The 11,881-nt window shown below is 32.9% G+C and overlaps 1 protein-coding gene and 1 long non-coding RNA gene across 2 annotated transcripts; one reads left to right on the top strand and one right to left on the bottom strand.

The window, feature by feature from the left end:
- Positions 1 to 2,657: 2,657 nt before the first annotated feature.
- Positions 2,658 to 5,615, bottom strand: LOC121224663 (uncharacterized). The gene is made up of 4 exons (XR_005922345.1): positions 4,869 to 5,615; positions 4,382 to 4,448; positions 4,231 to 4,274; positions 2,658 to 2,769 (listed from the first exon to the last, which is right to left on the bottom strand). It is a non-coding gene; the product is annotated as an uncharacterized lncRNA (long non-coding RNA).
- Positions 5,616 to 8,448: 2,833 nt separating this feature from the next.
- On the top strand, positions 8,449 to 9,436 carry LOC121224662 (probable non-specific lipid-transfer protein AKCS9). The gene is made up of 2 exons (XM_041108411.1): positions 8,449 to 8,804; positions 9,303 to 9,436. Exons 1-2 carry the CDS (start codon positions 8,456 to 8,458, stop codon positions 9,434 to 9,436), a joined length of 483 nt encoding a protein of 160 aa, XP_040964345.1. The 5' UTR covers positions 8,449 to 8,455.
- The last annotated feature ends 2,445 nt before the right edge of the window (positions 9,437 to 11,881 follow it).

Genomic DNA, 11,881 nt, shown 5'->3' with positions numbered 1-11,881 from the left:
CTCGGCCACTAATCAATCTCCCTGTGTTAGATTCAGGAACTCCCTTCTATGGGCGTCCACATAACTAGCTCCCACATTTTTCCCCTAGAAGGCGGTCTTAAAGAACTACTAGGTCAGACGTTCGGGCTGAGTGCCCTCCTTAACAGTAAGCCACTATTGATAAGCCTCATCATGCAACAGCGAGACTGCACCCTTTAAATTTTGCTCGGAGGTGCAATCCAGGTCATCCATGACTTTCTTTGTGGCCTTAATCTAGTACTCGGCCACATTAGGGGCGACCTCAGTGACACCCCTGAAGAGCTCAGCTCCATTGAACCAGAGTCGTTCCGTAATTGACCCACGGCCCCTAGATCCAATATTAGGCCCAGCGACCCTCTCTAATATCCTCAACATAGCCTGGTACAATGCGTCATCCCGAGCCATGCGATCATAAGACTCGGTCTCAGTAGCAGGTGACACTGGCATCTCACTCGTGTCCAAATTCAGTATATTACCTAGGGAAGGTGACTTAGATCGAACCCCCCTACGGCCTCTACCTCGGCCTCGAGTACCATGTCCACGTATACCTCGTGCGCTCATAAACTAGGATAATTGCTTTAATCAAACTCAATTTATTATCAACATGCTTAATAACATTCGAAAAAACATTCCATGGCAACTCAATCTTTCATATGAGTTTGGAAACCACATTAGGGTTTTACTGATCCTTATTTACTAAGGGTTTCTTAACATTCGAAAAAACATTCCATGGCAACTCAATCCTTTACTTAGTAAATACGCATTTTACTGATCCTTTTTTACTAAGGGTTTCTTACCATTCGTGTGAGGTAACAGGGACGTGTTAGGTTTGAAATAATTTAATCACAAAATTCTAAAAACTCTACAGATAACAAAGCTTGGTTAGAGTTGTTATGCAACCTTCAATTTAATCGGGTCATGATCTAAATTGAGTATGCACATTTCAATTATGTGTCCATCAGCCAACATCTGGTCAGGATCGCTCAACTAATTTAGGTGCATTTCAATCAGGTATGAACGAAATACAAACTTGATTTTAATTGAAAACATGATCGATTGAGGCACAGACATTATAAGCATGAATCAAATAAATATTATTTAATCAAAGCAATCATCCTAGCTTAAATACAATTAAGCTAACATTGTTGTAAACTAGAACAAAGAACACATAGCAAACATCTTCATATTAAATTAAAGAAAAGGAAGATTAAAACCAATTCAGAGTGGTTGTCACCCAAGACTCTGATTGATGAAACTCCTCGTTCCTCTGCTTTGCTCCTTTGTTGATGGCTTTCCAAGGTGGCCGACCAAGGGTTCTTTAAGAGGCTTAATTGCTAAAATCTCTATGAAGAGATGATGTTAGGCGTGGGAATGGAAAATGCTAAGAGAATTTGGAGAAAAGAGAGAATGATGCTTGAGGGAAGATGAATGAAGGAATGAGAGGGTCTTATTTATAGGTGAGGAGAGGGGGATAGTTTGCTAAAAATAGGAGTTTTCATCTTTTGAAGCATCTTCCATGGGTGTTCGGCCATAAATTAAGCAAGTTGAGCTGATTTTCCTTGATTTTTGGTAAATTTAAGTGCCACAATAACTCAGGACTGAGACTCGGTCAAGCGCAAATCTTCAGGTAAATCTCTAATTTCTTCAACTCTTCAAGGACCTTGTGCAATTAAACTAAAGAGTGGTTTATGGACAGCCATGTGCAGGCGAATTTTGGGGTTGACTTCGTCTTTAATTTGGATGATTTTGTAATCCAACAAAGCTATCAAACCTGTCTAGAATAAATCAACAAGTTAGAGGACCAAAGAATAAAATTTATCCAATTTAATTAATTAATTAAAAACCCAAATTATTAATGAAATATTTTAAAATGAATTATTAAATATAATTTTATATTTTATTATTTAATTTAATCATGCATGGCCCACTTTATGTCTTAAAAATATAATATATTCAAATTAATATAAAATAAGCCATTTATTGCATGAAAACTATATAATAAAGCATAAAATCACATTTTAATAATTTTTATGTCCTAATTTCATGTTTTCACATATTTCATTAATTTATTAAACAATTACTTAGTTTTAACATCGGATTTAAGTAAAAAGGTGATAAATTACATGGAAAAATCCTATATATTTTTCCGTTTACAACGCCGAAGAATTGGTACACCACATACTCAGTAGAAATATTTCAAATCATTTAAAAACCAATTTTTCAAAGAAAATTTAAAACCCATAATCCACAGCTGAGTTTTGTAACCTGGCTTTGATACCACTAAATGTAACACCCCAAACCCAGACTAGACGTTATGGCCGTATCTGGCAATGTCACACTAACGTGTTTTTGAAATCTCGTTCTTACGATGAAAGCATTCCATGTTATTATCTTTAGTAAACCTTTGTTAGAACTTAGGAAGTCGTCTTTATTCATTTAAAGTATTTTTTTTGAAATATCTCTCGTTGCAGAAGCTTTAATAAAACGGTTTAAGTGATCATGCGTTTAGAAAATACTTTAACTTTTTGAAAATCGAATTTCCTATGACCAGTAGGTATAAATTCATAAGGTAAAATAAATAAATAAAAACTCAAAATTTAATGCCAAAGTCCTAGAGGGTCCTTAAATTACAACCCAAATAATCAATAATAATTAAATCATAAATCGTAATTGAAAACCATGAAGTCCAAAAATTACTATAGTCACCGCTGGGTCCTCCATCGCATCGATCCGTGTAAGTTTGGGGATTACCTGTGCTCATTAAAAAAAAGGGTGAGTTTACGTAAACTCGGTGTGTAATCCTGTAAAAACAGACAATCAATCAGTATTCACAATGCACAGTTGAACCGTCTTAGGCCTAAGCCCTTTTCAGTATCAGTGATAGTTTGGGCCTTAGCCCATCTCAGTATAGTGTCAAAAATACAACAGGGCCTTACCCCCTCACAGTATCAGTAGCAGTAACAGTTAAGCAATAGGAAAATCCTACCCAACCAGCCTCTACACACCATATCCGTCCAACCTTACACTTCGTGTGGGGATATAATCAACCCACCCATCCCTACACTCCAAGTAGTACTGAATGCGGCACAAAATAGTAGTTTGCAGCTGAGCTCCCAGTAAATTAGGCTTAAAGCCTTTCAGTACACATCCTCCAAATAACAACCCCCAACCCAATGTAATGCAACATACCATGGATGATATACTATTATGCAATTTCAGTACATACATTCAGTTCAGATATTAACATGCTTAGTACAAATATCATTCAGTCAATTTCACACATTTAGGGCCCTAAGTAGCTCTTACCGACCTTATAGTTGGTTCACAGTCGACTAGGGCGACTCACGCAACCATAAAATCATTTCGATAGAAATGGACCCACACACTCGTGTATGCCTGCTTGGCCCACTCGGCCCAAATTGGCATTGGTCGTGTGATCCATTTTGAATGTAACCCATGCTAGCTAAATATTCATATATGTTTCCACTATTTACTAATATGATCATTCAGAGTTGTCTACTTGAGTCATTGTCACTAAATTATTTATAACTTGAGTTACAGAATTCCAAATTAAGATCTGCTTGATGTTTTTCAAACTAGACTCAAATACCTTTCTACCATAAAATTTTTAGAATTTATAGCTTACCAAATAAGTACAGTAAAATCTTCAAATTTATCCCTATTCTACTGTTTGATAGCTTCAACCCTTCCTTAGTAAAAATTGTTTGTCTCTTAGTACGAAATTTGGATGATGTTTTCGTTTGTTTCTCTTGAAAGTAGACTCATTACGGATTTAAACATATATATTTAAGCCCTAATTATTTTTTTACAAATTTTAAAGATTTTCCAAAGTCAGAACAGGGGAACCCAAAACCATTCTGACATTGGCTCACAAAATTCATTATATCTCGTAACTTACAATTTCATTGCCTACATTGTTTCTTCCATCTAAAACTAAACTCAATAAATTTAAATTTCATATTTTATTCAACCTCTAACTCAATTTCCACTATTTTTTATGATATTTCAAAATTAGAGTACTGCTGCTGTCCAAAACTACTTTAGTGCAGAATGTTGATTTCCAAGTTTATAACACCGTTATTTCCTTTCTCTACAATTTTTCATATCATTTTCTCTTACTTCTCTTATTTCTCGACAGCAAACAATTTCGGCTTTTCACCAAATCTCATTATTTGCGTTTCGAGTACACACCTGGTACCGATTCACTGTGCAAAGTAACCCGAGCCTTCAAAAACCTATATTTGACCAATATATCCCTTAATTAATCACTTGATTCATCAATCAACCAAATACCCCAACATAAAACTCGAGAAACTAAACCAACGACAATTCAAAAACTTACCGTGACGAATCCAATAACCAGTCGTCTCCACACACCCGAATATCCGCTTAAAACCTTTGAACAGCACCTAAACGAGAGTAAAATGAACCCTTTGTTAACTGCCTAATCGAAATGATATAACTAAGGGAAAAATTTCCACTTATCGAAACAAATGAAGTCAAAACTTGTAAGGAGAAAATATTATTTTGATAACTTCTCCACAATTATCTCTTAAAAACACTCCCTATTAACCCATTAAAACACAACTACTATGCATGATCATTAACACTTCTCATTGTTGAATCTTATAACCAATATCACAAACATACTTAACATGAAACATACCTCCAAATTAAGCTTATAACATGACCGAATATATATACCAACATTAGTATCATGATCAAGCCATTTTTGCATGGCTATATACATATAAACAAATTTCAAAACCAAACATATCAAAACTAGCCTATACATGCCACATAACCAAAAACTCAAAGCTTATATTTACCGAAGCGATAACCGGATAGTGTGATGAGGTCTCCTATGATTTCCAATCTGAGCAAGTCTCTGAAACTCTATAAACATAGGAAAAACACACAGAGTAAGCGTTGAAATCTTAGTAAGCCATAAGCAAATAAATCATCTCAATTATATTTATAATTCACTTTAACTAGGACGAATTTAGCAAATCTCAACCATTTCAATCTCATTTATCAATTCAAAATTCAAATTAACTACCATACATCAAAGTCATATTACACATGCTTCATAATTCCACTGTTCGAACCATATATACTCTTCATTCAAATATATATCACATTCGATCATATAAAACACATAACCAACAAATCAAAACATGTTTATTTACCTCTTTCACATATACATAACATATTTAATAATTTAACCTTATCAATAACATTTATCTAATCATCTTTCAAACCAAACTAGCATACCTCAAAACCATGTTTCATATTTAATAAATCCTATGTTCGAAACATAGGACCACCATTTCATGGTACTCGAACTATTGAATATAATTAAGCTTATTTCATTACAATTTCATATAACGAGCATATGTATCACAACGTTCATTTATATGCATTCATTTCATTCATTATTATGTATTTCACGTATCGTCATTTGAAACATTCTCACTTTTCATTCTTGAATATCATATACACTTCGTACGTACCTGAATCGGATATACTTTCACATAGTCATTCATTTCTCGATATTGCCCGTTGAACCGTTCGAAATGAATAAGGATACTCGGATAGCTCGGAAGCTCTTACAATGCCAACGTCCCAGACGTGGCCTTACATGTAATCAAATATCGATGCCACTGTCCCAGACAGGGTCTTACACGAAATCGTATACAATGTCGACGTCGTAGACATGGTCTTACACGTAAATCTCAAATCGACGCCAACGTCCCAGACGTGGTCTCACACGATAACTCATATCAGAATCCTATGTCATGACATGTGTATCCTAACTATTCCTATGGTTCGCACGGGGCTTTCGGACGTCCTAATTCGTTCGTTTCAGGCTCGTAGTTACTTTTCCTATACTCATATTAATTCGACATACACATATATAGTTACTAAAATTCAACTCGGAACAATTAAATACATTTTCATATGAATTTAACAACAATTATTCACTTATGAACTTACCTCGTACGAACACGAACGAACCGGACGACTATTCGAAATTTTTTATTTTTCCCCGATCCAAATCTGATCTCCTCTTTTCTTGACCTAATCAATTCAAATTTGGCTTGTTTAATAACATATTCATTCAATTTTATCCAAAAATACATAATTTGGGTATTTTGCATTTTAGCCCCTAACATTTCACATTTTTACAATTTAGTCCCTATTTCAAAATAACAGAAATTACTCAAAATTTCAACAAACCCATGTTAGGCCGAATTTACCTTCGGTCCTTAGCAGCCCATTTACTCAATTTACTTCATAATTTGACCCTTCAATTTACAAATTTCACAATTTAATCCTTAATACACATTTTTATCAAAAATCATTTAATTAAACATATTAATCTATCAACAAATATTTATTTTCCATCATCAACTATCAAAATACTCATGCATTCAACAATGGAAACATTCAAATACTTTAATAGTTTTGAAATCGGAGATACGGGCTAGCTAGATTAAGCTACAACGATCTCAAAAACGTAGAAACCATTAAAAACGAAGCTAAAACCGTACCTATTTGAGCAATGAGCGCTTGGCCGAATGTTAAAGCCAACAATGGCTTTCTTCTCCTTGAATTTTTGGTGAAGATGAATAGTGGAAGATGACAATACATTTTGTTTTATTTTAATTTAACATTATTTACTAATTTACCTAACTAACCATTAATAATATTAATAATTACACCATGTGCCATCCCACTATCATCCACTATCTCAAAAATGGGATAATTACCAGTTAAGAACCTTCACTTTAGGGCTCCATAGCTAATAGACACCTTTAACTATAAGAACACAACTTTTATACTTTACGCGATTAAGTTCTTTTTTTTAATTAAGCACACAAACGATAAAATTTTCACACGAAATTTTTATACATATAAATCAACATGTTGTAGACACCAAAAATAATATTGAAATATTTTTCTGACTCAGATTCGTGGTCTCGAAATCACTATTCCACTAGGGTCTAAACCGGACTGTTACACAACATCCTTATGATGACTAGGGATTTGGACTTCAGCGGCACTATTGTTGAGTTTGATTTTTTAGTGATTCACAAACTTAAGAGTAGTAGTTTGGACTTGTCTATTGATGGTTAAATCATTGAGGAGGCCCGTACTTTGTGTGAGTGGTTTGATTTTTGTTTCTTTTTATTATGCTCGTAGTTCGGTTAATGGTGTTGCCCATCCTCTAGATCATTGGGCCCTTGATGAGAATGTGGACATTCTTTTTGTTTGGATTATCTAAGTATCATCCATTGGCTTGTGTTAGATGATCACTTATCTTGATTTATGACATTTCGTCCTACAGGAACTTTACTTTAAAGGAATGGTCGATTTTATTCCTTTTAGTTTTTGAATTAATCAATTTTAGTTTTGTACTTGTCAAATTTTAAAATTTCAGTCATGATTAAACTGTAGCATTTAAATTTGTTTAGTTAAATTTTGTCATTAGTCTTGTACGATGCCTAAATTTTAGATTTATTTAATCTTTTCAAATTAAATCATTATTAATCCGATAAATTTAGAATTTTAAAATTTTAATCTTGACACAAATACCAAATTTTAAACCCATAACTGACTTTTTTATTGGTCAAACCTATTGTTTTGTCGACTATGACGAGTGACGACAACCAGCAACTTCGATTCCTTGGCAACGTTGCTGGTTACTTTTACAAGAATAAGACAGGTGCCACCGTTTTACCAAATTCCCATTACCCAAATTTTTTTTTCTAAACATTCTATCCTTACGTTTGGGCTAAACATAAAACTACTCCAATCAATTTAAATACAAATATTTTTTTTTAATATACTAATTTTTTTTATATCAAATGATAAAATATGGTATTAACATACATCGTTTTAAGTCACACTGTGATTATGATTTTTTACTATAAAATTTAATTTTTATATTTTAATTTAATATAATTTAATTTTTGTATTTTCATAATATTATTTGTATTTTCATCATTTCAATTAAAATAACTAAGAATGTTAACAATTTGAACCACAAATGTCATTATAATAAAAATATCAAATTAAAATATAAACACTAATCAATGAGTGGTTAGAAAAAGTGAAAGTAGACTTATTTCTTAAATATTTGTATCAAATTCAAATCCTATAAATGATATTGTTGGAAAAACTTTATCTAAATATCACCTTCAATCCAAACAAAATTACGATCAAACTGTAAAACGAATGATGACAAATGTATTATATAAAAAATCTAAACATTAAATTTCAAATATGAGTATAATAGAATAATCAAAATTACTTAGAGAGTTTAACATCCGTAAATCATGGTGCAAACTGTAACATCTGAGGAGTTACCAATCGCAGCTTCTATAAATTGTGCCTCAAATCATACCCCAAAATGCACCCAGTACCATTTAACTTCTTTGCTTTCTTTGTATTAGCAGCTTGTGTAGGAGAAAAAAAAAAGATGATGAGAGTTTCCTTTGTTGCCTTGTGTGTGCTGGCACTGGCGGTGGTGATATTTTCAAGTGAAACTCGCACGGCGGAGGCAAAGACATGTAATCCCATGAAGCTTCTCCCCTGCATGTCGGCGCTCACGTCGTCCTCGCCTCCATCAACCAGTTGTTGCAGCAGGCTGAAGGAACAGCAGCCATGCCTCTGTGGATACATTAAGAACCCAGCTCTTAAACAGTATGTCGACAATCCTAACGCTAAAAGGGTTGCTTCGACTTGTGGAGTCCCATATCCTAAGTGTTAAATGTTGCTTAATGGTGTATCTACTCTCTACTGGCAGCAAATAAGTGTTGTTTTTGCTGTCAAGTACTGTTCTGAATAAATGAATAACGATAAGATATGAGATAAAATTAAGATAATATTTTACATTTTTATTTTGGAAAAAATTATAAAAATGATAATATTGGTATGGCTTACAGTTTCTCCATCGTGAAAATATGGCTAATCAACTTGTGTTCTTTTTTCATTATTTTCCTTCTTTGATTTGATAAGCAACACTTGAGCAATTAAATTTGTCGTGAGTTTATGGACAGTGTTTTTTCTTCTAATGCAATTCATAGAAGCTTAAAAAAGCCAACACTAATGCAAAATCCGATGTTTAGCCAAAACATGTAGGGTACCTACAAAATAAAATAACCAAAATTAAACTATAAAATGAAATAATAATACGACAAGAAACGAAAAACTAAAATGGACAGACAATAAGAAAGAAATGACCAACCTTCATCCCGGTCATCATGAAGAAACTCATCCATATCCCCCTACTCTCATCACTGTCTTCTTCCTCGGGCTCAAGAAGTATCATCACCATCTATTTCCACTAAAGATTAAGAAATGGATTAATGGCCTTAGGGTCATGGTTTAATTAACTTAATCTAACGATTAATGAGTGAGTTAATTATTATATATATATGCATGTTAAGAGGGACAGAGAGAAAACATGTCTTCATCATCTTCTTCTTCATAAACCGAATTTAAAGAGAAGAAATAGGCAAAGCTTCACCCTTTATAATCACCCAACAAATTAACAAGGTAAACATGTATTTTTCTTCTTAAATTTCATAGATTTCTCTAGTAGGAAACTAGTTCTAATTAACCCATTGTTTAAATGTTAAAATTATATGAGGTCATTTAAGTTACCATTGTACGGAACATTGTGAAATTAAATTGAAACTATGAAATTTTAGTTGTTAAATTTGGTGCTTGTGAGAACTATGCTAGTAAGGAAATAGGTGATGTAAGAATAAGTTTGATTTAAGCTTAAAGACTTGAAGATATTGTTGAAACATTAGGGGCCAAATTGAATAGAATAAAAATAATTGAAAATTTATGTTATAGTGTTAAGTATGACTCCTATTTTAGTCAAATTTGAGAAATAATCTTCTAGTTAAATTCTGTTTATTTGTTTCAATCAAACACTGATTAGATTGGAAGTTGAGGTTCTTGTAGTATATATACAAAGTTGAATTTAGATTCGATCAGGAAAACCTAAAGATACGAGCATGTCAGACCTTAGGGTTAACAAGAGACCTAATTTTAAAACATACATTCATGCTTGAATTGTTAGTTGTGCCTTTTTCTATTGTGTACTAATGAATTTCCATAATCGATTATCGAACGTAGCTAAAGAGGACACTGGGACGTCCAAAGATAAAGGAAAAGAAAAGGCCATCCGCAAATAGCTATTCCAGTTTATGCTTACATACTTTCATTTCAATTTATGCTTAAATAGGTAATTAATTATAATCAGATAATACTGGTGTAGAGAATAATTCGACGTATGAATAAATTTAATCAATTGAGTCGATTGGGTTATGTTTGAAATATGTATATGTACATGTGTGAATATTGTATTACAATATAATAATGCTATGATATATTGATCATTATATGTTTGAGTGACGGTTGATAACGGATAATGTCCTATTAACAGCATCAAATAGAGTTACAAGTATATTTGGCATGCCATTAGGTTCCTTTTGTAGGTGGGAGATCTAGCGCTGAGCATGTATCATTAAGTGACAATTATCTAATTCCCTTTGAGTCAAGAACATATCACCAGCTCAAATACCCTAAGGTACATGTGTATTTTGGTATGGTTGGTGGGATCAGTGCATTTATGCCCGATTAGCACTTCAGTGTGTATACTAGATTGTTGGTGGGTTGATCCGTGTATCTGTTCTCAAATGCAAGTTAGCTAATGAGGGTTAAGAAAATAAAATGAATGTGAATTATAAATGATCATTGATTATGTTTAAAGTACTGAAATTGAAATTGACCTATATTATGTTAAATGATACGCTAATACCCTAAGGGTGCGTTGAAAATTCTTATATTCCAGTACGTCTTGCGAATACCTTGAGGGTGTTTTGGCAAATGAATAATGTGATTATTATGTGAAGAATGTGAATTATGTAAAGTTTGTTACTTTATAAATTGTTATATTTCAATTATGCTTTTAATTTAACTTTAACTTGTTTGGATTCTAAATTATGATAACACCACTAAGTATACATTACTTCGCATACGAATTTGTTTGTTTCGATGCACAAGTTCTAATTAGGTTCTCTAATAGATTGAAGGTTCGACAAGTATCCCAGACCAAGTAGCTTAACTCATTCTAATTTTGCACTCTTTGTCTATATAGTTAGTTAATGGCATGTACTTAGGTTAAGTCTTTTGATTTAATGGTATTTTGGTTGTTGTCTTATGCTTGATTAGTAACGAACCTATAAAGTTCTCTGTGATGAATTTTCAATGCTTGAGTTATGCATTATAATGCATGATAATAAGAGTCTGTTTACTTGTGTAACTTCGTTAGGTTGAAGAGTATTGGTTATTAACTTGTTGGAAGGTTTGATCATGTTTTAGTTTGTTAAATGTAGGTCATTTTGGTATATTATGGCTAGATATGATCTTATAAAGCTTCTTTTTGGTGGAAATTCATTTCTTGCTAAATAAACTTGTCACATCCCAAAAATTGGGTTAGAAGAAATTGGATTGTTGGAATCAAGAGGGGTCACATTCTGATTTTGGGTTCAGATGGTGAATTTTTTTGTTAAGTTAATTAATCTGGTTTCGTGGGTAAGTGTTATGTTTGTATGTAAGAGGTTTTTGTTTCGAATCATGTTTCTTGAATTTTTTGTTATTTTACCCCCAATTCCTATTTCTAGTATCTGACATAAATTTAATTCTCGCTCAAATTTTGACAAGAATGAGCTTACTGGTTCAATGGTAAGGCTTTAATTTATCCTTTGGTCTTATGTTTGAATCGTTGCCTGTGCAAGTGGGAATATTTTTGTTAATTTTT

Source organism: Gossypium hirsutum, chromosome D12, assembly GCF_007990345.1.
Source record: "Gossypium hirsutum isolate 1008001.06 chromosome D12, Gossypium_hirsutum_v2.1, whole genome shotgun sequence".
NCBI classification, from domain to species: domain Eukaryota; kingdom Viridiplantae; phylum Streptophyta; class Magnoliopsida; order Malvales; family Malvaceae; genus Gossypium; species Gossypium hirsutum.
The sequence above is the reverse complement of the archived record's forward strand: the minus strand, read 5'-3'. Positions and strand labels throughout refer to the sequence as shown.

What these genes read in the sequence shown, in the direction of transcription:
- LOC121224662 (XM_041108411.1), top strand. Translation starts at nt 8,456, where the DNA reads ATGCACCCAGTACCATTTAACTTCTTTGCTTTCTTTGTATTAGCAGCT. An exon ending in GACTTGTGGAGTCCCATATC is followed by an intron (nt 8,805 to 9,302) that starts CTAAGTGTTAAA and finishes ACCTTCATCCCG; the next exon opens with GTCATCATGAAGAAACTCAT.